Consider the following 26,478-nt stretch of genomic DNA (forward strand, 5'->3'; position numbering starts at 1 on the left):
TAGTCTCTTTGCGGCGTTCTTAAATCACTTTGCATTTACACTTTGTCACTGACTTCAAACTTTTAACTTCTGGTATTCGTCTGTGATTGTCAAAAAAAAAAACCTTGATATGTCAAAACAACGGAAAACCAAAATATTTTTGTAAAATCAGTGCTGTAAATAAAAACTATGTTTTCGAAAAGTAAATAAGTTATGAAATCAGTTGTTTTCATACCCAGGCATTTAATTCAATAGAAATAATGTCAGGCGGCAAATTAGATGTAATTTGGTCGCCTGTGCATCAAGATAAGTTCATTGTATGGGGTCAGGACATAACCCTATACGAGGTCTCTCGGCTTCAAGATATTGAAAAGAAGACTACATGTATGAGTCTAACTGTTATTATTTACTTCGCTTTAGTTCTAATGTCTTAAAGTAAGTCTACTACACATAAAGTTATAATGTCTGTGGCCAAAGGACTTTTGGAAAAAGAGGAGTTAGGCTTATTACTTAACTACTTTTGGTGATTAGGGGACTATGCATAATTATGCAGCAATATCGGCCGAGATATACACGTCACGTTATTATGATTTCCTTCACCAAAAAGTGATGGGATCTAGATTAAATTGGTGGACACATGTGAGCATAGCAAATAGAACTCTTTAGATCTCTTGTATTATATATTTAGATGAGTGCCTTGACTAGAAGACATCAATGTTTGTGATTAGGCTGCCGTTATACTTTGTTATGATTGCTATTTCTATATGAAATTAAGAGTTTTTTTTTCTCTGTACAGTTACCCAGTTGTCTTCCACCCGAGGTGCAGTAGTAGTAGCATCACAGAGTGGGAGTGGAGTGCGATGTGTAGACGTCAGTGCGATAGCGGAACACCCTGACCCCCTGCTAGCACTGGGGCATGCCAGTGGCAGAGTCACACTGACTAGCCTCAAACAGACCTATGACCCCCTTGGACTAGTTGGAAGGGAATTCGGTAATCAGAAATTAAATATTTTTCACAATATTGTCTTTGAATTGAAAACTAACATAATAACATAATACAGTGGATGCCTGGTAATCCGACAAACATTTTGCAGGGCAGTATCTGAACTATCCAATTTGTCAGATTATGGAGTACAGCCTAAGCCCCCTCCTGAATTTTTTACAAAAGAGTTCAGACAAATTACAGATCCAATGATAAGATTCTATATGTTACACATACTCTGAAGTATAAATCATATTTCATTATGTATGTCAAATTTAGTAAATTCAATAATTAATAGACATGTTGGATTACAAGGGGTGCCGGATTAGACAGGTGCTGGATTACCAGGGGTATTATTTTAAATCAAAGAAAAATTGCATTCCAATATTTCATAAAATCTCTTAGAAACAAAATTGTACAATTTCTTTATAAGAAATACATAACTTAAAATTAGCAACTTTACAGTATATCTTTACTAGTAACTGTGCAAATATAAGCCTCAATATAATGTAAGATTAATTATTTAATGATTCTTTACATGTGCTAGTGGCGCGGTACCCCCGTCCTTGCAACTCAGTTTCATGGAACCGCAGAGAAAACAACCTGCTGGCTGTGGGGCTGGAGAAACATCGCAGTGACAACTGCATCCTGCTGTGGGACGTGCAGACTTGCAGTACAGATGACTTTATAGGTAACTAGATGGTGATTTTAAAAATCCTGTGGTAATTCTTGGATGTTTCAGAATAAAAGTATCTATCCTATGTCCATCTCCAGGATATGTGGTAGTTTTTTTCGACTGTGAAAACTGTGTTATAATGTGACAAGGGAACAGAAAGACATATTCACTTTTATAATAGTAGTATGAAAGTATGGATTAAATCACCACATGTACAAATGTTTTTGAAATCCACCATCAAATGAATCTATTTATTTATTTATTTAATTAAAGACTTAATTAAAAAATAACATTTTACACCAATTGTTGTAGACCAAAACACTAGACAAAAACTGAGACTGGTGCTTGAAATTTTGCTGCCCAAAAAGACCGTAGTCTGTGCTAGGGCTGACAAAAAAAAAGATTAATTTATTTTAAGATTAAAAAAAGAAAAGATTTAAATCGAGAGTGATAAAAAGGTTAAGCCTATATTTACATTTTTTCAAAAAATCTACCACCTACCTATCTGTCATTGCCTCATGGAAGAGATCTCTTTGGCACTAAAAAGGTTCTGATATCCCGGTAGAGAGTTCGTCCCCCCCTGCGTCGGAGCCGCCGCGCCCCGTGGCGGAGGTGGCGACGGGGGAGACTGCTCACACCGTGTCGTGGTGCGCGTTCGCGCCGCGCACGCTCGTCGCGTCCATGAACCTGAAGCATCTCAAGATTTACGATCTACGTGGTATGTATAGATTTTTCATTTTGATATTTTCCAGGGGACAAACTGGTGATGTTGTTTGACAAGTTCGAAGTTTTTATAAAACGAACTTAACTCGAAAAATGATGATGATGATAATGATCAATTACAAATAGAAAGCGGTGGCAAAGCGTGCGGGGTAGCGAACACACGGCAGTGTTTCGGCGCGAGCGCAGCGCCGCAGGGCTGGCTGGTGGCGTCGCGCGGCGAGGGCGGCGTGGCGGTGTGGGACGCGCGGTCTCTGGCCCAGCCCTTGCTCTCTCTGCAGCTGCCCAAGCCGCCGCGCAAGATTCAGTGGAGCCCTACCAGGTAAGCATAACGGCTCTCGAAATCTAGTTCTGAATTTCAATGGAAATACTATGGTGACAAACATAGAATTTGAGTCTTCAAAAGTATAGCAAGAATCAGTCTGAGAAACACGCCAAGTTACGAAATAAACAGAATACACTCTAATGACTTAGCCAAGTCAACATAAAATCAAAAACTGAAAACAAATGTAAGGAGCACCATAAGACATGTAACGAGAGACAGTTAAGACCATTAATGTTGAAGACACCCCTTAAAAAGACTAACACTGTGGTTGCTATGTGGACTTGCATTTCTCATCCATTGTCTGTAACCAATGATGTACCGTTTCTCACTTCTCTATTAGCTTGTTTTCCTGACCAGGTATAGTTCCTGGTGTATTTCTACAATTTCTCACAAACAGCAATAACACTAGCTGTTCAGCTGTTGCCTGTAAAGCGGATTGCTGTTCACAGACGCAACTTGCTGATCTCGCTGCAGCGCGACTCCAACTCGCTGCGACTGCACGACATCCAGCAAGCGCACGAGTATAAGGCTCAGAACTCATTGGACAGTGTGGTGAGATACAGTTTACTCTGAATTTATTTGTTTCTAACAATTGAGTTTAAAAAACATCCACGTGAACGAAGTCTTCCTTTATATATTCGCAATTGTTATGTAAATAGATTCTTGTACAAAATAATTGAATGGGGCGGGGAAACCACTGGCACAAGCAAATACCGTGCATCATTGGAAACAGGTGTCAGCTGCGGCGGCGTTGGAGGAGTGTGAAGCCGAGGCCGAAGAGGGATCCGCAGTGGAGCGAGATATAACTATCTGCGGGGCGCCGCTGGCGACTTTTGCCTGCCACCCTACGCAGTGCGCGAGGCTATTGGCTCTCGCATTATCGGGTAATATAATAAGTCTTTGAGTTTTTTTTTAATCATATTATTGTTTACTTGTATAAAGTCTCACAAACGATTTTCGGAGTTTCTTGAAGTGAAGCTCAGGAGCCGCAAGCCTATTGAGGCTTCTAGTTCATATAAATTATCAATTTACTCTGCCCTTTTTTTGTAATACAAAATTCCTCACAATAACTGCAGCTTTACCCCATATCATGATTCGTGATTCTATAAGACTAGTATAGGCAATGTTTGCAGATTAGTTTACTGTTGATTCTTTCTAATAGCGTAAGCAGCAGAACTCAGTTTGCCAGCAAGGTTTGATATTTCAGTAATAAATGTTTGTGAATACAGGTTAGTTCGGGATGAACCACTAGTTTCATACAAACCTATACTTACATTTTTAAATTTATTTAGCATACTTTTTACTTTAATTAAGAGGCATTTAATTTAAAATCATTTTGTAGTCTTAAGTTGATACTATATGATATTGTTCCCTATGTTTTGTGTGTAGGGTCCCTGAGTGAGTACACGGTGTGCGAGCGCGTGACGTTGTCGTGGGGGGCCACGGGCACGCTGGCGTGGGCGGGCGCGGGCGCGCTGCGCCGCATGCACGCGGCCTTCTACGCGCACGTGCCGGACATCTCGCACGTCGCGCGCACAAGGGCTTCTACAGACTACGGGCTCAAGGTATGGGTCTCGTGTGTGTAAAAGTTAATCTTTTATGTCTTTATATACATATAACATATTGCCAATAAACATCTGACTGACGCAAGAGGCAACAAAGGTTGTGTAAGAAGGCCACTCGGAGTCAATGCCGCGTCGTAGGTGGAGCATTGCCTCAAATTTTGCAAGCTATATATTGCAAGTTAAGTTACATTGAAAAATTACTAAAACTACAAAATAAGGCAATTTATTTATTAAAATTATTGGGATCGGTTTGTGTTCAGGTAGTATAATAATAACGCTAAGTTTTTGCTAGCGTTCTGGTTACACCCTGTATGTAAAAAGGGTTTATTTTCAGCCGGACCTCTGGCAGAACGCAGACCTCGCTGATGACGAGGCACTGAGCGGACTGTGGCATTTTTTGGCCCTCAGCAAGTCACTCGTCGAAGATGGTAATAGTTCGTTACAAAATGACCTCATACCGGTTGAGCCTCAATAGCTCAACCGGTAAAGGAGTGGACTGAAAACCGAAAGGTCGACGGTTCAAACCCCGCCCGTTGCACTATTGTCGTACCTACTCCTAGCACAAGCCTGACGCTTAGTTGGAGAGGAAAGGGGAATATTAGTCATTTAACATGGCTAATATTCTTTTTTTTTTTTCTTAAAAAAAAAATGACCCCCCTCGACCCTCACTTGTGAAAAATCTTTTAATAGAATTAAGATTACGCTTTCTAGACTCTTCTCCATACAAACGCATTACGGATATTACGCTATCATTTGATGTTCAAATGATAAAGTGTGTTATCTACATCATGTTCCATACAGATTTGTTTATTTTGGTGAATTACAGCGAATTAAGCTTTAGATTTATTGTATTTTTGTTATAAAATGATACAAAGTGCAAGTAAAGTACTTGTTCCAGGATGTATTCGGAACAGTCCATGGAAGCACCCCGGAGTGCGGAGCGTGCTGCGCTCTCCCGGAGAGGGGTATCGGTCAGAGGTGGTGGCTGCCTTGCTTCCTGATCTGCCCAACCGGAAAGTTACTATTTACAGGTTAGTAAAGTTTTCCTTTGGGTATCAGGAATAAAATCCGGAACGAGGTAAGTCGCAGAACAAAAGCGACCGACATAGCTTAAATAAAAGTAAAGTATAGAATTGAATTTCCTACAGAACTTATCTTCGAAATGTTTGTATTGTAGTGTTATTGAAATAACTATGTATTATTATATTGAATATTGTTTTAATTATTTATTAGCCTCTATTTAATGACTCGCGAGGTGTGAAAAGTAGAGTATTCAACGCAGGGGTAATTGGTGTCTTTGTCTTGGGTGCCCCTGAACCACCAGGGGCACCCAAGGATTCTAGATGCATCACTCTGGCTACTCTCGGGGGTTGCTCTAGTGTGCTTGGGATTTATCTCGGCGCCCATTATGCCCATGTTGAAGTATCTACTATGATCGTCAGGAGTGCGGAGCGAACGCGCGCGTTGCAGCTGTGCGGCTGGGGCTGGGGCTGGGAAAACGCGGGCGCGGGCGTGGAGCGCGCCGAGGCCGCCGGTACGCCGTGCCGCGCCGCCGCGCTCGCTGCCTTCCATCTGCGCCTGAGGACCGCGCTGGACGTGCTCGCGCGTGCGCAGGAGCCGCGGTGAGTGACGAGCTGCAGCTGTGTGGGCTGGGGGACAAGTTGTACTAGGGATTTTGTGTCATCATTCCTCATACGCATGGGCTAAGATTTGGAATCTGAAATAATTACAATCTGGGTATCTTTAAAACAAGAGTAAATAGGCATCTTCTAGGTAAACGCGTCTCATATTAGGCCACATCATCACTTTCCATTAGATGTGTTTGTGGTCCAGCGCTTGCCTGTAATGAATCAATAAAAAGACAAGTAAAGTTGCCGGTGTGACAGATTGCGTATCGCGGCGCTCGCGCTGGCGCCGGGCGACGAGCGGCTGTGGCGCGAGGCGCTGGCCGCCGCCGCGCCCGCGCTGCCGGACCCCTACCTGCGCGCGCTGTTGTACTTCCTCGCCGCCGCCAACTCGCCCGCGCCCGACCCGCTGCCCGACTACTCCGCTGTGCTCGTGAGTCTGCCGCCTTACACCCACTACGAGTCGAGACAAAAAATCTGACAGCGCTGACACAACCGATCGCATTAACACCATATAGTACGCCACAGGTCGAAATGACAATCGGGATATGAAGTGAATCGTGCAGGGAGGGTCGATATTGATTAACCGGTATGTGATGTCATCTCACTAGAAAATTGCCATCTCGACCTGTCGTAAACAATACTTACATTGCGTGTTATTGTAAAGAATCTTTCTTACTTCTTAGTTACTATATCTCTAATTCTTTCATCGTAATCTTAACTTTGATTAAAAAAAATCACCATTTCACAGAACGAAACAGAAATGCGTCTAGAAGACCGAGTGGCGTTCGCGTGCATATTCCTCTCCGACACAAAACTGCACGACTATGTCACACGGATTTGCGACGAGCTGCGCGCGCGCGGCGACCTGTCCGCCCTGCTGCTCACCGGCATCAGCAACGACGGCATTGCCGTGCTGCAGACCTGGCTGGAGAACACTGGGGACGTGCAGTCTGCTGCGTTGGTCGCTGCAAGGTGCTGCCCGCCGGAGCTGCTGCGAGACGCGCGTGTTCGCGCGTGGCTGGCGGAGTATCGGCAGCTGCTGGACGCGTGGCGGCTGTGGTGGCCGCGGTGCTTGCTGGACACGTGGGTGGCGGCGGCGGGCGCGGGGGAGATGAGCGGCGCGGGCGGCGCGAGCGCGGGCGTCGCGTGCACGTACTGCGGGAAGCCGGTCGCGGCGGCCGCGCACGCGAGGCCCAGACCGGCGTTCGCGAGGCTGCCCCCACCTGCCGCCAAAATGAAGGTAGCTTACAGATTTATAATATTTCTAGTTCATTAACAGTTTCCACACGTCGCGTAATGTTTGCGATAGGCTCGCGTAACACGGACGAGCAGTGTAATAAATTGAATTGAATTCAATGTATTACACGACTTCTTCACAGTACTTTGTCTAGAATTAGCAACATTTCTTTTTTTTTCTAAAAGATAGGGGTCTTCGAACGTGGTTAACGTAGTATAGGAAGCCATTGGAATTGTCGTTGTGATGCGTACGTGTGCGCATCGAATTCATGAGAAAACGCATCTAAAGTGACCGGCAAATCATTGTTGCAGCAAATCTCGTCGTGTCCGAACTGCCGCAAGCCGCTGCCGCGCTGCGGCGTGTGCTCGCTGCACCTGGGCACGGGTGCGGGGGGCGTGGCCGCGTTGCCCGCCGCGCCGCCCGCGCCCCCCGCGCCGCCCGCCGCGCCCGCGCCCGCCGCCACCTTCGGCGGCTGGTTCAGCTGGTGCGTGGCGTGCCGGCACGGCGGACACGCCGCACATCTGCTGCAGTGGTTCAGGTGACGGGCTTATAGATGTTGTTAACAGATGGCGTTGTACCGAGCTACGTCGCGGTACTACTTCATTTTCCTATGGATTTAATCTGATGTCCAACTAGATGATGTTGGTTTTATTATGCATTCTTGTTGACGTTGCTTTAGAAACAATGCTTAATGGTATGGTAGGACTTGGAAAGACAAATAGCACCTGAATGTATATATTTTTTTGGTAAAAATATACATCACAAAAATCTTTTGATGCTTCTAATTTACTTTATTTTAAACTGTTTGGAGTCTTAATTTTATATTATAATAAATAAAGAGATATTGGTCAGTTTTGTAAAATGCAAGTGTCGTTTGTATTGCAGTGAACACTCGGAGTGTCCCGTCAGCTCGTGCAGCTGCCGCTGCTCCGCGCTCGACCCGCCGGACCCCGCGCCGCGGCCCCCGCACACGCCCTCCTAGCGACACCGACCTCGCACACGCCATTTTATCTCTCTCTAGGGGTCAAACACTGCCACACTTCCTCAAAAACAAAATCAATGCGTACTGCATTATTCAAATACTTTACACTTCCTACTAACTTCACTCACAAAACGTAATAACGTTGTAATAGCCGTGTTAATATAAGCTGGCATTACATTCACACAATGCGTTTGTGTACTTATCTGTGAAATATGAATAAGCGCAAGTGTCATGAGAAGGCTCCGTCTCTTCCGCACGCAACCAGACTTATAAACGTGATCGAAAAATGTATTGTTTTGCTTATACTATTATTAAATATAGCGTGATTTTCTACCACTAATTTTTTAGGTTGGAATAAAAAGTTATATTAAAAAAAATCGCTTCTGGCATAACAATACTGAGCACAGCTAAATTTTAAAGTATTCGCATCGCATCGTATTCGCAAAGTATCGCATCCTCTTCTTGCTAGTGTAATATGAAAAGGACGGACACAGTTTGACAGTTTTAAATTTAACTAAGAGCTGTCAAACCTCGTGACGTTAATGCCAGTCGCGAGCCTATTATTTCGTAATGTGCACTAAAATTTAAAATCTTCATTTGAAAAACATCTTCCGTCCTTTTTTAGCAATATTAAGAGGATGCAGATATTCTAAATTTAGTTTAGAGGAAGACAACAGAATCGGCGCCAATATCGTGAAATACTGTGTTTTTCATGCATCACAATAAAATAGTGACGGGAGCAGTCATTTTATGAATGATACAAATTATACTCATTATATTCATTACAGCGATACATTATTTGAGTAGTTAAATTGCTGTTACCTAATAAATTATTGTCTTTTGTGTGAGTACTGTGACCATGCCAGCCCTTGTTAACCAACCTTTAGGCCTCATTTACACGAGAGCTATTTTTTAACGTCCATTAAAAAAAAGCGTTCAAATAGAACAAATGTATTCCCGAGTTCACCGTCAAAGTTTTTTTACGTGTGAACAGATACTTGAGAATACATTTGTTCTATTTGGACGTTTTTTTAACGAAAAGCTCTAGTGTAAATGAGGCCTTAATATTACGAAGTTGTGAGTGATGTTAGCAGAAGGCGCAAGGCTGAGCCTGTAAGTAGGTATTCGAAGAGTAATAGAAATAATTTATTTTCAATACGTCCTAGTAAAATCTTTCTTTAATTTGCAAAATAGCATATCATAAACTACTCAGATTTCTAGTAGTAGTATAAAATCATGTCACTCTCACTTAGTGATTATCTTTGGTTACCTCAATTGCGTTCCTAATAAGTGCTATATTTTCATAAAGAAATGGTGCTTTTGGTTGTAATTAATAATTGGAATATTTTTCATGTATATAATGTACCAAGGTATTTGTGGATAGACTAATTATATTAATATGGGTTAACTTAAAGAAATTTTTCCATAAAAACTCGTACTAATGGAACATAGGCGTTTCTGTATGTATTCTGTAGTCTGCCTTGTAGTCGTTTTGTATGCATTTACGAGATACATACATAGTATGTTTTTCTCATAGAAATGATTTTTATGGAAATGTACTATAGTTCATAAAATATATAATAGTCCTGTGATAGATGTCATCTTTGTAATGGTAAAAATGTATGACGAATGTACGCGAAAAATATCATACGATCATTATCATGCCATTCATTCATTCATTGATCATTGTTGTCATGCGACGGAGCTTCAAGAATTTTAATAATGATAGGTTCCTACAGGATCTCAACAACATAGATTGGGATACCATTTTTGATGCTGCTACAGTGGATGAAAAGCTCAATTTATTTAATTCTTTGTTAATTGAAATCTTTGATGTGCATGCACCACTGCGCCCAATCAAGTTGAAACATTTACCGGCTCCGTGGCTAACTAAAGAAATAAAAATTATTATGTCTAAACGTAACAAAGCAAAAGCTAAATATAAACTACAACCAACTGAAGAGCATCTCGATAAATACAAAAAACTACGGAACCGATGCAGTAAACTTTGCCGAGATGCTCAACGTGACTATATTCATAAGTCTATTGATAACAGTAACCCTTTTAAAACCTGGAAATTCCTAAATTCACTTGGGATTGGCAAGCAACATTGTCAGACCGTAAAGAATGTAAACTTGGATGACTTGAATAGACATTTTACCGCAATTACGCCAATGGATAGCCATATAAAAAATGATACTTTAAACCGTATTACTGCATCACCTACTCCTGACTCTCCCCCATTTATATTTAACTCAATTACTCCTGATGACGTCAAAAAACACATCTTGGCAATCAAATCTGATGCTGTTGGCAGTGATGGTATAAGCCGGAAAATGATAAAGCTTGTGCTGGAAAAAGTGACCCCGATTCTTTGTCATATTCTTAATTACTCGTTATCGACCAGTACTTTTCCCAGCGCGTGGCGTGCAGCGTATGTTATTCCTGTTCCCAAAACAACTAATCCCTCATCTTTCTCTCACTATCGACCAATTTCTATTCTTCCGTTCCTTTCTAAAGTAGCTGAACGTATAGTTTCCTCTCAACTTCGCCTTTACCTATCCTATAATAACCTACTTAATCCTCACCAGTCAGGTTTTCGGCCAGGACACAGCACTGTCACTGCGCTCACTAAGATCTGTGATGACATTCGTTACGGTCTTGACAACAAACTTGTGACAATTATTGTTCTTCTTGATTTTAGTAATGCCTTTAACACGGTTGATTTTGATATAATGCTAGCCACGCTTAAGTCTATTAATATATCACAAGACGTTGTGAACTGGTTTCACTCTTATTTATGGCATCGTCAGCAACGTATCCGTATTGATAATAAGTTTTCCTCCGTCTCCTGTCTCCGTGCTGGTGTGCCTCAAGGAGGTGTCCTTTCGCCACTACTTTTTGCTATATTTATTAATTCTATCTCCTATTCCCTCTCCTCGTCTTACCACCTTTACGCCGATGACCTACAAATTTACTTATCCGTACCTGCGGATGAAGTGATGATGGGTATTTGTAAAATTAATTCAGACTTATGTAAAATTAGTACTTGGAGTGAGTCGCACGGGCTAACTATAAACGCTAGTAAGTCACAGGCTGCTATCATCGGTAACCCTAAGCTAACCTGTAAAATCGATCCCAATTCTGTAGGTTCGATTGTGCTGAATAACTCGACATTGCCTTTCAGTCATACTGTCAAGAATCTCGGCTTGTTTATTGACTCGTCATTCTCCTGGATTCCGCATATCAATTATGTAAGCAGACGCCTTTTCGCTGCTGTCGGCTCCCTTAAAAGATGGAAGAATCTCCTCCCAATCAAAACAAAAATATCCTTGGCTGAATCTCTGCTCTTACCCATTCTTGATTATGCCGATAGCAGCTATACGGATTTGAATGAGGAGTTACTAAACAAGCTGGAACGGTTGCAAAATCTTTGCATTCGATTTGTCTTTGGCTTGAGAAAATTTGACCATGTCAGCGAATACCGTTCTCGTCTCAAGTGGTTGCCAATTAGACGGCGACGAAATTTCCACGTCCTCATTCTACTCTTTTCTATTCTCTATGAGCCTCACACTCCTCCCTACCTTAAAGATCGCTTCACTTTCCTCGGTGCTGCTGATCGCCACATGAAGTTGCGCTCTTGCTCGGATAACAAGCTCCAAACCCCAAGAAATTACACAAAATTCTACGGGAGGTCCTTTACGGTACATGCAGTACAACTGTGGAATGACCTCCCCAAGAATATTCGAAGTTCGAAATCCCTGCCCATTTTTAAAAATCGTTTGAAAGAATTCTACTTATCTATGCCATAATAGTTTAAATATTGTTTTTATTTATTATATTATTATTTTTTATATTATATGTATCCCTTTTATATTATATGCAAGTAACTATATTGTCATATATAGCATATACATATATATTTATATATTATATATATATAATTACTTTTTTATGTTTATTAGTATATATATAAATCTTTGTAAAAAAATCCTTGCGACTTGGTACTATCCAACCTCCTTCCTAGAACTTCTCCTTTCAGCAAAGGTTGCCTGGTAGAGATTGCTCCAAGCAATAAGGCCGCCTTTGCACACAATTGTTTTTTTCTGTTTTCTTCTTACTGTGTTGTTATCCTTATATGTGTTTTTGTGTGCAATAAAGAGTTTCTATCTATCTATCTATCATACTTCATTTCTTTATGGACATTAATAGTGACGTTCCTTTTGTTATCATAACCAAATTGTCGATGATTTGCGTTGTGCATGACTACATAATTAAATACATGAAACCTTCATCCCTTTTGTTTAAATTCATTATCATAAGTAGTTAACAAATTATTATCCTAGTGATCCTACCTATCTATGAAAACAATATACATAGTTAAAATAAAATCGACATTTGTAGCTTTGTATCAATGATATCGATATTATTATGAGGGATTTTCAGCATTGTCGCAGCCTTATTTATGTCACTCCGACATCTGTCACAGGACTCCTATATTTTATTAACTATAGTTTCCTGAGATCACTAGTTCTATAGGTACTCTAATTTGTTTGATATTATCTAGTAGTTTTACGCATTGACTTCTCATTTACTAGTCTTGTTGTTAAATGTATAAATTATTATAAATAAAACTATTATGTACATAAAATAAATGTAGTCTTTTTTGTTTGAATAAGTTACTTGTGTTCTATTTTAGTCAATACATTAATATTTTATTTAGAAGCCTAGTTATGGGTGTATATTTTAGCTCTATGCCCTTTTTGTCTTCACCGTGTTATAAATAAAGTCAATTACTCATACAAACATCATGTAATTATAATATACAAATATTTTATAGTATGTTTGGCACTTAGCATATCTCGACGTTTATCGACCGGAAACCTCGTAGCTTTAGTTTTAAGTTGACATAATTAATAATAATCAGCACTACATCAATTTTGTCATCATCATCTGTTTGACAATCAGAAAGTGTACACTGTACAATAATACCAAATTTGAATAACTGGCTTTGATTTTGAATCTCGTTGCCTCGCGGAGTAAAATGGATCTAAATCCCCATGTTAGTTGTACATTCAGTACAATTTGAAATAAGGAAACTTAGTTACATGTTACTTTGATATGGTGTTTCAATCGCTGTCGAGGATCGGATGTGCAAACCTCGTGCTAAGACTACAAATAAAATTTTGTGCGTTATATTTCCACAATTTATATAAGTAGAAGGGCGTGTTTCAAGCGTCGGATAACGTTTAGCTAACGAAGTGTCAGATTTCCAATAAGAACTGTCATCTAATATCAAATTTATCTGTTAGGTAAAGTTTTTCTGGCGGTTATGAAACAGGCCCTAAGTATTTTGTTTTAAATACAGAGTGCTCTATTTTTGTACTTAGTGCAGTAAGGGTTAAAATGACGAGAATCAAAAGGCAATAAAAATGAAAATGCTGATATATTTCCAAATATATATAATATATACATTTATTAAATAATTATTTCATCTGTATTCCAATTTAACAATAAAACTCTCAAAGATACAACATTGTTTAAATCTGTTTATCGTACAAGGATCGCATCCCCCGGCGTACGACCGCGGCCGCCGGCCGTGCCGCCTCGACTTGGTCGATGACGTCACACAAGCCGGCGTTCGCGGCTTTACAGACACCCATCATACAAAAATATATCAGGCTGAGATCTATAGAGCGCACTTTGACTTTGCCCAGACTTAAGACACTGTTAAAACGAGACAGCGTTATACCGCGGGCATAAGTTTGCCTCGTTTTAACTGAAATTTATGATCAAACGAACTTACCTGTAAGTGAAGTTCGATCCAAATTATGCGAGCAAGCTTCATTCGACGCGATTTGGGGTTTACTTATTGTAGCAACACTTTCTACCCACCGGCCTTCACGTTATTTGTAGTAGGGAAAAAAACAAATTTACGTATGGTATCACTATTGTGTCCGCCATCTTGTATACATCCCTGCCTCGACTCATTGGTTTAAAGCTAGTTAGGTACCTGAAATAAAATAATACCCTGGGGCAATACCTATTTATGATGTTATTATTTTTACATGATGTATGTAGATATATCTATGCATAGGGAGGGTCTATTTCAAATACGACCACGCGTATTATATTTTATCATCACTAGATTAGGGTGGGTTCTCCCAAATCGCGTCGAATGAAGCTTGCTCGCATAATTTGGATCGAACTTCACTTACAGGTAAGTTCGTTTGATCATAAATTATGCTTCACAAGCTTCATTCTAGCGATTTGGGGTTTACTTATTGTAGATGTTTATAGCTGTTCATAGTAAAAATAATACATTAAAGAAATAGGTAGGTAAGACGGTCCCTGTGTAGTATAAAATGACACACTAAAAAGTATCTTATTATATATTATTTTTATTGATTTTCTTCATAGAAGTTATAGTAGAAGAATAATCATTGATTTTATAATCACAAAAAAAAAACCATGATAAAGTAAAGTTTCAGTTCTTATAACTACATTACAAACAGATTACTTAATTTAGTCACAATTATTATTATTGTTCGTAAGAATGGATCGAGCAAATGAATTTTGATCGTTAATAATCTCCTTATTATAGAATTTTGCAAAAACTCCCGATTGTTCACTCCAACCAGCTGTCTTTTTTATTACCTCAATACTGACTCCAATTCTATTGGCAGATGAAGTAGATGCATGGCGAGTGCTATGCGCGGTGAAAATCGATACATCAACGCCACTTTTACCCAAAATAAACTTTATCCAATGACTTATAGTCTGGGAGGAAACCTCCTGATGAGGTTTTTTATAACTTAAGAATAATCGTTCTTGGTTATTTACACGTAAAGGTGCAGTTTTATTCAAATAAGCAATGATGCTTAACGCTGGACAAATCTCAGGCCGGGGAGTGAAGAAAGGGAGTTTTAATACAGGTTGATTTATGTTAAGTCCAGAAGTCTTTATAAAATCCGGTATTTTAATAATAACTTCACTACCCTGGTTTATAACAACATTACTGATTTTGATAAGGGAGATGGTCTGGACACGATGAGCCGTTACTAAAGCAATAAGCGTGACTGTTTTCTTTGACAAATCTTCTAAACTTAATGTATGGTTGGGCCAGAATTGGCTTAAATAATTTAAAACGATATTAGGTTCCCAAACTATATCATATTTAGGTGTGGGAGGTCGTAATCTATATACTCCCTTCATGAATCTCTTTATCCTATTATCATCTATGGGATTTCCCATTAACAAACTTATTGCTGCTTTATGAGAGTTAATAGTGCCATACCGTACTCCCTGATCAAAAAGTTGACTAAGGTAATGTATTATTTCCGAAATAGATGCAGAATGATAGCATATGTTATTAATCTCACAATACTTAATCCATGATCTAATACAGCCATCATATTGCTTATATGTACTATCCGTCAATGATGCTAACATGATATCCACAGATCTTGGGGAAAGTTGTCGTCCTAGTAGTGTCTCCCTGACAATCTCACGGCAATCAGTTCTAGTGAACTGTGCAGATTGTGATGAATTCTGAAAGGAGATACGAGCAATCCTTTATTTGGACGAAAGTATATTTCTTTAGAGATCTTAATTTTTTGATATAATGGATACCAAGGCTGTGTTTTCCAATTCGGTATTACAACAATACCTTCAGCTTTATCATCTATAATTTTGCGTATCATTTTTAATACCATGGAAAAAGGAGGAAAAGCATAAAAATTTAGATGAGTCCATGACAATGTGAAAGCATCAATTGCATAAGCTTCAGGATCTGGCTTCCAGGAAACATAAATGGGACATTTCTTATTATTTCTAGATGCAAACAAATCAATACTAGGTTGTTTTAGTGACAGAATAATTTCCTGAAAGGCATAGTCTGCAAGTTCCCATTCTGTCTCTTGGAATTTCATTCTAGACATTGCATCTGCTTCCACATTGTCTTTGGAGCTGATATATGATGCAAATATGAAAATCTTCCTATGTTCACACCATTGCCAAATTTGACGAGTAATTTTTTCCAGGTGTGCATACTGTACACTACCCATCTTATTAATACATGCTATAGCCGTAGTATTATCTATACGTAAAAGAATCTCCGTATTAGTAAGATGTTTAGCATAGACCTTTAAAGCAAAGAAAGCTGCTTTAAGTTCTAATAAGTTTATATGTTGCATTCTTTCCTCCTCGGTCCAAAAACCATAGACTTTATTCTTATTACAGTATGCTCCCCATCCCGTAAGAGAGGCGTCTGAGAATATTTCACACTCATAATGATGAGTTCGTACTTTAGCATAATCGTTCATAATGTGTCTTAACCACCATAACAAATCCTCATGCAATGTATCTGGGAGTTTTACAATCTGGTCATATGAAGGATTTTCCACTAAACATAAAAATTTAAATCTTTCAAAAAGCTTGGTATATAACCAGGAATAATCTATAGCAGGGCAGACTGATATCAACATACCAACAAATCTAGCATAATCACGTAAACTGCATATTTCTGTATTTAAGAATTTCAAAATTAATTTTTGAATCTTAAGCCTCTTCTCTTCGGGTAGTTCTAATACCATCTTTTGAGAGTTAAATATGAAACCTAAATATTTACATTCTCTTTTAGGTGTTAAGCAACTCTTTTCATAATTTATTATAAATCCCAGATTTTCGAGCGTGTTTTTAATAAATAAAATATTTTTATTGCACTCTAAATATGATTTTCCAAAAATCATAATGTCATCTAAATAAATAACTGTTAGTATATTATTTGACCTAAAGTACTCCATTACTGGTTTTAATAATTTTGTAAAAACATAAGGCGCCGTCGCCAGCCCGAACGGTAAACAATTATATACATAAAGTGTATCGTTAAATTTGAACTTTAAATATTTTCTATATGATACATGAATTGGCAATAAGTAATAGGCATCTTTCAGGTCAATAGAAGCCATGAAACAACCTGGAAACATAATTTTGGTTGCAGTACGATAATCTTCTAATTTAAAATGTTCTGTTTTAATAAACTTATTTAAACATTTTAAATTCAAAATAAACCGTTTCTCTCCATTAGGTTTGGGCACTAAAAAGACACTAGAGATGAATTCCTCTTTCTCATGATTACATTCCGAAATGGCATTGATATTCAATAATTTTTGTATACATTTATTAAATTCCAGTAATTCCTGATTTGAATGTGAAATAGTATAGGGTATATCACCACGACTAGGCGTAGACATAAAAGGAATTTCATAACCGTCTAGCCAGCTTAATATAAGCGGGTCACTAGTTATATTTTCCCACTGTTGAGAGAAGCAAGACAATCGCCCTGCATAACGTACCTTGTCGTTACTGTTCAATAGCGCTGCTGTCTCTGACGTCGAGGGGGCGGCGGCGGCGGGCTGCGGCGGTAGTGTCGCTGGCGGCTGCTTGTTGCCACCGTTGCTGGTGCTGCACGATCCTGCAGTCGTTGTTTCCCCATATAAGAACGTGCAGCTGTTTTCCGATATGGGGTCCTCTGGTTTAAAGACTTAACATTGCTAGGTGTAGCCGTCATAGTATTCTTGTTTGAATTAGAGAAGGGTGTTTTATTTGGTATGACCTTTAAAATCTGCCCAGATCTATTAATACCCTGGGCTGTCTTGAGCTTTTCTGATATATTGTCACCAAAAAGATACTTTCCTGGCACTGTGTCCATAACTATGTCTTTCATCTTATTATTTATTGAATTTATTATATGAGTTCTTCTCCTCTTGGTCTCAAGTTGGTATAAGTCGCATAAAATGCGACAGGCATCGCTAATTGGTCTTAATAAGGCTGATTTTATCTCAATATTTTGTAAACTTTTATCGGGGTCGTTTACTATCGAGTCTACCGATCTGCCAAGAGCAGACAATGCTATCCCGGTCTGCTTCTGTCTGTGAAATATAGCAAAATCCCGTTTTACTAGAGGCTCTGTTAATGCTGCCTTTACTTCGGGATTTAGGATTGGCGGTATCAATATTTCTAAATTATTGGGTATAGGATATAATTTGATTAAGTCTTTTTTAATGTCTTCTTTTAAACCCTTCTGCAAAATCTCTTGCCACCTAGTGGCAATATCCTTATGTATAGGTAGTCCTAATTCACTATTATTCTCAGGGGCGTCACCCAACAATGAAAGAATTGAACCATCTAGTTCAGGGTCAGTACTTCCCTCCGGACCTGGGACTGCAGAATCGGCACCACTGTCTTGCAAAACTGTCGTTTCGACAGCTGTTCCAGGTAATGCCGTCGCTGACATGATGTCTGGACGTTCATCGTCATGTACGGCCGTGGTGTCAAAATACACCGACAAAGGATCACATAATGCGTCATTCTCCGACTGATTGACATCTGAAAAAACGTACGAAACGTTTTTTATTTCTTCTTTTGTTAAAACCAAAAGTAAGGTGGGTACCCACTTCCAATGAAAAATAAAAATTATTATAAAGTGGGTAAGTAAATAAAGTAAGTCTGTTCAGTCTAAAAATCTAGCTTGTAAAGCTTAAATATGGAGCAAATCCAAGGTGGAATCTCGCATCCTAGCATTCATAAAAGGCGTAATTATGAAGGAGTAAACCCATAGCGGAGTCTCGCATCATATTATTGTGTAATGGCGTAATTATGAAGGAGAAAACCCAAAGCGGAATCTCGCATCTATTGTTGTGTAATGGCGTAATTATGAAGGAGTAAACCCATAGCGGAGTCTCGCATCATATTATTGTGTAATGGCGTAATTATGAAGGAGAAAACCCAAAGCGGAATCTCGCATCTATTGTTGTGTAATGGCGTAATTATGAAGGAGTAAACCCATAGCGGAGTCTCGCATCATATTCATAAAGGCGTAAAAATGAAGGAGAAAACCCAAAGCGGAGTCTCGCATCATAGTATTGTCTAATGGCGCAATTATTGCGAATGGTACTTACCGTTGTTTTCGTCACTTGAGCTGGAAGGTAAACGCATTATACGTCCTCTTTTTGGTGCCAATTTCTTTTCCAATTTTCTTATTTTCTTCCTAATTTTTGCCTCTCTTTCCTCTGCTTTCCGCTTTCCCATGATGAAACTTCTTTATAATCTTGATAAACTGCTTCAAAAACCTTAATATTATAATATAAATTTTGAAAAATAAGTTTGCGTGCGAAGGCCTCGAGCACGAAAATGTTAATGTGAGTCGAGGCAGGGATGTATACAAGATGGCGGACACAATAGTGATACCATACGTAAATTTGTTTTTTTCCCTACTACAAATAACGTGAAGGCCGGTGGGTAGAAAGTGTTGCTACAATAAGTAAACCCCAAATCGCTAGAATGAAGCTTGTGAAGCATAATTTAAGTCTAAGCAAAGTCAAAGTGTATAGATTTCAACCTAAGTGTCTCACGTGCCGCCTGTGAAACGCAATTGTGGAGAAACTATTGCACGCGACCCGAGCAAATACTATAGAGTACTACCACTTCTGTTAGGTACGCCGATGTGCCTGCGCAGAAATCGTATTTTTAGCGCGAAAATATCTCAATCCAATCATAGAGCGGTCCGACTGCTATTGTTACCTACGCGCGAAATATGAGCGAGATAGCACGAATCTCTAATGTTCTTGTGTTTAAAATCTTAACGTCAAGCAATAAAGTCTGTATTTCATTGGTGTACACTGTACATTCGGTTTTAGTCGTCAGGTTGCGCTTTTCTACGAATTCTGCTTTATATGCTGCTGCTGAATTATAAATGTGGTAGTACCCACATCGATAAATTAAACAAAAACTAGACTCGATATTTCACCGCAATTGCGTTTCACATCACTCTGCAAGCTTCGGGCGGACGACTCTGTGGCAACACCGTTAAAATATAATCTACATTTTCCAACGAACATTTATTATCTGTGACGTTAAACATTAATCGTAGGTTATAAAATACACTATCTGGAAAACGGTCATTAGTTCATATATTATTCGTAATTAGAATAGGAAATATCCATTTATTGAAATCTACTAAAATCGTTCCGTTGAACACCTCGTTGACTACGGACCGGACAGGTCGCGACAAATTAACTAGATACGTCCAGAGCGCTACGGATCGGGGAACGAATATGCGACACGACACCCATAGTTATTTTATTCATCGAATTAAAATCGATCAGAGATATATTCGTAGTATAATTTACGGATAAATATTTGTTTCTCAAAAAAGACTATCAACACCGATTCAATAAGTTAAAACGAAACGAAGACCTCTCGTAAACTCCTCTCTATACAAAAATAACAATATTTAGTGGGCTACTAGGTTTCCTCTAGACTTTGCTATAAAATCGCAACAATACAACACAACGCATTATTCAATAGTATTACACTTTGCGAGTTTCTACAAGGACGTCCATTTAACAAATACAATATACAAATTACGATAGACATACTTTTCAAATCTGAAGTCTTTGGTATAGACAAAGATAATATACAACGCATTCGTGGCGGAATGTTGAAACACTTTTTCCGACAAAATTTAAATAGAAATCTGCGCCGAGCGATAACATCCAATAAAAACATTTCGTTGAAACGACGGCGTGAAAGGTAGCCGTCCCAGGTCGCTGACGACGCTCGACGTCGAGAGACGCTGCGGCGGCGGCCGCGGAGGTACGACAGTATCTACTTCTACACGATAATACACTTCTTAGTCATACTTAAAAGCATATCCAAATATATAATAATAACATCATTTTGTACACTTACAATTTTACTACGTTAAAGCTTTCAAATTAAGATTTGTCTTAATTTTACCATCTACACACACGATCGCCTCACCGAGACTAATTCATTATGAATCACATCGAATAGACATTTTATGTAATATACATATAACACATCTCGCTTCGCGGAAACAGGCGCCCTAGCACCGAACTTTGATGGCGATCATTTGAGAACCGCAATCCTCTTCGACACTCATGACAAAAATACAACACAGTTGTAGCGAGTGGCCTTAACTCTGGCAATTGTAACATTGTGATGATGATAATAATCTCAAGTTCGGTGCTAGGGGGAGGAGATTGTCGGGCGAGGGGCGAGCGGCCCTGCGCGCTGGCTCATATATTACATGTCACAATATACAGCTTTAGTTCACGCGTGTGTTCGGCGCCGCCCGGCAGTGCTCGCCGGCGGCTGTCGGCTCGCGGGGAGCGCGGAATGTGTCGGCAGCGGAGAGAGTGAGGCTTCACTTGCCCTCGTCCTGCTCCATGGGCTCCTCCGATACCGAGCGAGAACTCTCCGCCGACCTGCTGTGGATAACAAGTAAACGTAAATCTGCTGTCTTTAGTAGTAAAGTGAGCTTTGAGGAGTTATCTAAAGGAGTCAGTGAAAAAAGTAGCAAATATAGTTAAAACAACTGAAACTTGAACTGAAATAAAAGGAACCTATTGTCAACATTTCTGATTTCTAACCCGGACGGTCTAGGCTGTACATTGATAAATCAGTCAGTCAGTCAGGACTAGTGATTTATGTATAGATTATATTAGTTTAGTAGTGGTAAAGTACCTGAGTGCAAGCGGTTGCGTCTGCGGCGGGAGTAGCGGCGCAGCGGGCGGCAGCTGATGCACGGACAGCGTGGCCATGGCCGCAGCGGTGTCGGCCGCGTCGCGCTCGCTCTGCAGGCGCCCCAGCCGCGCCGCCGCCGCCGCGCCGCCCGCTTCCAGTGCGGACAGACCCACCAGCGAGCTGTAGCGCTTCACCTGCGGACGAACGATTGCCAGATCAAAGCAAAGGTAAACTCGATTCTATGTGTGTGCTTATGCGGACACACGAATAACATTTTTAACAAGTCTAAACACGAGTGCCTTGCCAAAAACGATCAACGTAAAATTATTCATATATGAAAATGGCGTCTTACAGTCGCCACATTGAATTTTTTTCAAAAAATCTTAAAGCCAGTGTAACTTAAGTTAATGTAAGGATTCTAACAATTTAATATCACTCTAGTTAGCTGTAGACAGTTAAAAAGGGATGTGTTTTAAAATCGAAATTCTTACTGATTAGCTATCAAAGGCATTTTGATAGTTTCCTATAATAAGAAAAACAACAGAGTAATAGATGTTTAGTTGTTACCTGCGGCCAGTGCGGCGCCTGCGCGGCGATGGCGACTCGCAGCGCGGCCTGCGCGTGCGGCGCGGGCGAGCGGGCCAGCTCGGCGAGCGTGGGTGCGGCGGCGCGCTCGCCGAGCAGCGCGCGCACGCACTCCTGTGCGCAGTCGCACATGGCCGCCAGGTCGTAGCCGCCCTCCAGCGACAGCACCACCTGCCCACACACACATACACAACTGTGAGTTCATTCATAATAGAGTTTAGAAAGTTTTTTTTCTTTTAAATTTGACGATTCATCATAAAGATACAAGTGTAAAAGTTGCGCTGCTGACTACCAACCAATGAAAAAGACATTGGCCGACGATAGCTCTGTGTTAATATGGAGTGCCTTACCTTTCCATTGGCGAGCTGCATGAGGTCGCGCGTCATTTGCGCGAAGCACGCGGCGGACACGTTGTATCCGCCGAGCGGCGCGGGGTGACCGCCCGCCGCGTCAAAACCGCACGATACTAAAACTATTTCAGGGTCGTATTCCTGTTGATAGAAATTAAAATATAATGGTAGTTTGTTTGTCGATTTTTTTTGGTCCTACGAGCCGGTCTTGTATACCTTGGCGATTTAACTCCTCAATTTTTTTGGTCCTACGAACCAGACTTGAACACACTGCTAATTTAAATTTTTTGGTCCTACAATCCGGATTCAAAAACCTTGGCAATAATTCATAAATTTTTGGTCCTTCGAACCGTATGCACTCACCTTAGCAATGGGCATGATGATGGACCGGAAGGCGGCAAGGTACTCCGCATCGCCGAGGGGCGGCGCGCCGGGCCACGCTATGTTGACGGTGTATCCTAAGCCGGGTCCGGCTCCGCATTCCGAGGCGGCGCCGGTGCCCGGGAAGAAGTTGCCGTCGTCGTGTCGATGTAAACTCATGTACAGCACGTGCGGGTCCTCGTAGAAGATCTGTTGCGTGCCGTTGCCGTGGTGCACGTCCTGATAGACAAAATATGGACACGTTGACGCATTGTCGATAACAATAAAATGAATACAAAGTAGAAAGTATAATTCAAAATAAAAATTAGAAAACTATAATCTAAAGTGGATTTCGAAGGGACGATGTTCGTTCTGATTATTTTTTCCTCTGCAGCTATACTAATAGTCTATTTCTACGTGTATAAGATTTCAAGTTAAGTGTACAAAATTATGTAATTCCGTACGGGCAGAAAAGAGAAATTTTTCCGGCCCCTCCACTATATTCTAGTGAGTAGAACTCCAACTTACCCAATCGACAATAAGTATCCTCTGCAAGCCGAGGCGCGTGTTGAGGATGCGCGCGGCGATGGCCACGTTGTTGAAGAAGCAGAAGCCCATCGCTTGGTTGGGCTCGGCGTGGTGGCCCGGCGGCCGCACTATCGCGAAACTGCGCACAACACCAAAACTTATACAACCTGCTGAAGTAACAACCAAGACAAGGAGTTCAAAAGTCATGGCAGTGTGACAGCTTGGGCACAGCCTCGTTAAAATAATATAAATCGAGTTTTTCAGAACATGCGGTACAATAAAATTGCGTTGGTGTGAGTACTTTCCAGCTTTTAATAACCGACTTATAGTTTTTTAAAGCATATTTAATATTTTCCAAGATACGCTTTCAAACGTCCGGCTCTACACGTACCCATTCCTCAGTTCATTCCGCGCGGTCCTGGTGGCGAGATCCAACAAGGCCCCCGCGGCGAGGCGCGCGGCGGCCGGCGTGTGCGCGTCGCTGAACGCCGTATCTGCGTCTACGCCCAGCCCGCCGCACGCCAGCCGCACCAGCCGCACCGACCGGTTCTCACCCTTGCCGCCTGACACACCTGAGGAGGAATTTTTTCAGTCCTTCGAGCCGGATCAAACAAACAATGCCAACATGGTAAGTCAATCGAAAGAACAGGCAAATTATTGTGGTAAGAAATATTAACGGCACTGACTTATTTTTCTATGATATGTGGCTCATTCGATGTCATCTATTTATATTGTAGGGGGTCTACCAACGTTGCGCTTTCTGGTGCGAGATTTGGCGAGTATTTGTATTAAGGATCTGGGAACCCACCGCATTATCCCAAAAACTCTTTACCTACTATTATGTAATTATTGGATCACGACCCTCATCGATGTCTTAAGAATACGACGTACAGACAGTGTATTTTACCTGCCGGGGTAGCGCGGCCCGCCCACGCGGCGACGTGTGCTTCCGTGTGCACGCTCTGCAACTCTTCCAGCGTGGCCTTGCGCGCGCGCGTACGCTCCGTGCGCGCGGCCAGGCCCGTCTCGCACAGGCGCGCCCACACCGACTGCAGCCGCCCGCCGTGCTCCGGGTGCGTGGGGGCGTGCGCGCCGCATGCGCAACTGCGCAAGTCAACTTACTTTTAATCTTTACTTTTTTAATCGTGACGTAATTTAACTTAATTTTGGCAGATTTACTATACAAAAACTGTCAAAAGTCAAACTCCTTCTTCAGTTAGGTAACGTAATTATGATGAAATCAGTCCTTAATAAAAGAAAATAAAATGCTAAATTTGTGAAAAAATGTAGTGATAATGTTTGTCTAGTGTGCAATTTATGTGGATATCTCTTGTTGCAATGTTCGGTAGTGTAGAAATCAATTGAAATGTATCAGCGGTACGTTGGGCGGGATGGATGAAACAAGCTTTTAGACTGTCATCTTATACTGGAGATAAGGGACCAAATCTGCTAACGTGTTTTGTGTTTTTTAAGTTTAAAACTGTGTACAGTATCAAGATTCATGGTTTAAAATAAAACAAAAAAAAAAGAAAGTGGATAAAAATAAATAATATAAAAGTGTAAATATACATGGAAGGTTTACCCATGTTTGAGCATGAGCGCGTCGTACGCGAGTCCTGTGGCGGGCGCGCGCGCGCCTACCAGCGGAGACGACAGCGCACGCGCCAGCGGTGCCGCGCCCACCGCCGGACATGCGCCGGCCAGCACCGCTGGGCCCGCCGCGCTCGTCGGTCCGGGCGGCGCGTCGGCGGTGGCGGGGCGTCGCGACGTCAGGTCTATGACTTCGCCTTCTTCCTCGCGCAACTGCGCGGCCGCTGCGTCGTGCGCACGGGTCAATACCTGCGGAGGGACAAACGAATATGTTAAACGAATTTTTTCCTTTTGGTGACGGAGACCTCGCTTTTTACCTATTTTAAGATTTTCGGGTTTGCGACAGATATGGACTGCCCACTGCCACTTAAGCTGAAAGAGAACTGATCATATGGGAGTGTAAAAAGCAACTCTCAACTCACAGTCTTGCGTATCTGGTCGCGCAGGTAGTGGTGCGCGGAGGGCGGCTGCAGCGCGGGGTCGCCCAGGGGTAGCGGCGCGGAGTGCGTGCGCCCCAGCGGCCGCTTGCTGAGCCGCGCGCCCAACGCCGCGGCGCCCATGTACGCCTCCGCCTCCGATACGGGAGGTAACGCCACCGTCACCTACACACAATCATTTATTGAAGTGAAAACTTATAAAGCGCGTTGGACGATTTTGGGGTTAGAAAAACTTGGAAGGCCAGGAGCATGATATAATTTTATATACAAACAAAATTATACCCTAACACAGTTGTTATAATCGTTAAACAATTGTTATATTTTTGAAGTGAAAAGCTTCTTTAGCCGCGTTGAGCGATTTTTCGTAGGGACAAAACTTATGGATTCGCGTCACCGCATCGCGATACCCGTGATGCGACGCATTGACCCAGACCGGCAACGGGCAGCGGCCTGTGGTATATAATTACATACATTGTTTTCACTTCTGTTCCCACTGACTGCCACTTCTTTGTGGGAACTCTTCATCTCCGTTAGCACCAATAAAAGACAGGAATTAAATAACAGAATAAAGCACTTACGGGCGGCGCGGGCGGCACATGTCTAGGCGGCGCGTGCGGCCGGCCCAACGAGATATTGGGCAGCGAAGGCGATGAGAATAATAGTTCCGGCGCGCGACCACCCTCCTCTTCCTCGCGGATGGGCGCCGCCACGGCGCCCGGCGGCGAGCCGCGCGGCGACGAGCCGTCGCAATCTACGAACCACACATTATGGCTTTAACAAGAGGTTTTTTTCAATTAGAAAATCCCCTGATATTTGAGGATCCTTGAGTGTCCATAAGTTATATTATTCAGCTTTAAATTCTATCATATAAAATATCAGTTAAAATGATATTTATTTATCCGCTTGTGTTGCGGAACTTAAGGCGTAAGAAAAATGTTCCGAGTATAAAATAATTCGTCAATATCAGTGTGCTTAGTATAAGA

General features: G+C 41.3%; 3 protein-coding genes across 14 annotated transcripts in view; 1 reads left to right on the forward strand and 2 right to left on the reverse strand.

The window, feature by feature from the left end:
- Positions 1 to 40: 40 nt before the first annotated feature.
- LOC123872842 (GATOR complex protein MIOS-B) lies at positions 41 to 8,650 on the forward strand. Of its 2 annotated transcripts, none has more exons than XM_045917421.1 (15): positions 41 to 363; positions 776 to 970; positions 1,509 to 1,652; positions 2,185 to 2,355; positions 2,487 to 2,679; positions 3,132 to 3,234; positions 3,416 to 3,566; positions 4,072 to 4,247; positions 4,582 to 4,675; positions 5,146 to 5,278; positions 5,690 to 5,869; positions 6,134 to 6,305; positions 6,624 to 7,115; positions 7,424 to 7,650; positions 7,998 to 8,650. In XM_045917421.1, exons 1-15 carry the CDS (start codon positions 240 to 242, stop codon positions 8,092 to 8,094), a joined length of 2,652 nt encoding a protein of 883 aa, XP_045773377.1. In that variant the 5' UTR covers positions 41 to 239; the 3' UTR covers positions 8,095 to 8,650. The 2 variants fall into 2 exon arrangements, with proteins under 2 accessions (XP_045773377.1, XP_045773378.1); XM_045917422.1 differs by having other exon boundaries at positions 42 to 363; positions 2,203 to 2,355.
- A 5,238-nt stretch (positions 8,651 to 13,888) lies between these two features.
- Positions 13,889 to 19,272, reverse strand: LOC123872852. 3 transcript variants are annotated; one of them, XM_045917438.1, is made up of 3 exons: positions 19,056 to 19,272; positions 17,451 to 18,483; positions 13,889 to 14,107 (listed from the first exon to the last, which is right to left on the reverse strand). In XM_045917438.1, exons 1-2 carry the CDS (start codon positions 19,183 to 19,185, stop codon positions 17,465 to 17,467), a joined length of 1,149 nt encoding a protein of 382 aa, XP_045773394.1. In that variant the 5' UTR covers positions 19,186 to 19,272; the 3' UTR covers positions 13,889 to 14,107; positions 17,451 to 17,464. The 3 variants fall into 3 exon arrangements, with proteins under 3 accessions (XP_045773394.1, XP_045773393.1, XP_045773395.1); XM_045917437.1 differs by having other exon boundaries at positions 13,889 to 15,645; XM_045917439.1 differs by lacking the exons at positions 17,451 to 18,483; positions 19,056 to 19,272 and adding an exon at positions 16,583 to 17,444 and having other exon boundaries at positions 13,889 to 15,645.
- A 1,020-nt stretch (positions 19,273 to 20,292) lies between these two features.
- Positions 20,293 to 26,478, reverse strand: part of LOC123872840 (histone deacetylase 4) — an 87,429-nt gene continuing 81,243 nt past the window's right edge. For all 9 annotated transcript variants that reach the window (XM_045917417.1, XM_045917419.1, XM_045917412.1 and 6 more), the window contains 11 exons: positions 26,074 to 26,246; positions 25,481 to 25,660; positions 25,051 to 25,307; positions 24,376 to 24,572; positions 23,860 to 24,040; positions 23,469 to 23,607; positions 22,944 to 23,180; positions 22,581 to 22,721; positions 22,213 to 22,401; positions 21,646 to 21,839; positions 20,293 to 21,389 (listed from right to left, as the gene is read on the reverse strand). In XM_045917417.1, the coding sequence (XP_045773373.1) occupies positions 21,326 to 21,389; positions 21,646 to 21,839; positions 22,213 to 22,401; positions 22,581 to 22,721; positions 22,944 to 23,180; positions 23,469 to 23,607; positions 23,860 to 24,040; positions 24,376 to 24,572; positions 25,051 to 25,307; positions 25,481 to 25,660; positions 26,074 to 26,246 (1,952 nt within the window). In that variant the 3' untranslated portion in view covers positions 20,293 to 21,325. The remainder of the gene's footprint in view (positions 21,390 to 21,645; positions 21,840 to 22,212; positions 22,402 to 22,580; positions 22,722 to 22,943; positions 23,181 to 23,468; positions 23,608 to 23,859; positions 24,041 to 24,375; positions 24,573 to 25,050; positions 25,308 to 25,480; positions 25,661 to 26,073; positions 26,247 to 26,478) is intronic.

This window comes from Maniola jurtina, chromosome 15 (genome assembly GCF_905333055.1).
Source record: "Maniola jurtina chromosome 15, ilManJurt1.1, whole genome shotgun sequence".
Classification (NCBI taxonomy): Eukaryota; Metazoa; Arthropoda; class Insecta; order Lepidoptera; family Nymphalidae; genus Maniola; species Maniola jurtina.

Excerpts from the sequence above, each read along its gene's own strand:
- LOC123872842 (XM_045917421.1), top strand. The coding sequence starts at position 240 with ATGTCAGGCGGCAAATTAGATGTAATTTGGTCGCCTGTGCATCAAGAT. Across the intron at positions 3,235-3,415 it reads AGAACTCATTGGACAGTGTG|GTGTCAGCTGCGGCGGCGTT; the intron begins GTGAGATACAGT and ends CATTGGAAACAG. Across the intron at positions 4,676-5,145 it reads CAAGTCACTCGTCGAAGATG|GATGTATTCGGAACAGTCCA; the intron begins GTAATAGTTCGT and ends TACTTGTTCCAG.
- LOC123872852 (XM_045917438.1), bottom strand. The coding sequence starts at position 19,185 with ATGGGAAAGCGGAAAGCAGAGGAAAGAGAGGCAAAAATTAGGAAGAAA. Across the intron at positions 18,484-19,055 it reads CTCAAGTGACGAAAACAACG|ATGTCAATCAGTCGGAGAAT; the intron begins GTAAGTACCATT and ends ACGTTTTTTCAG.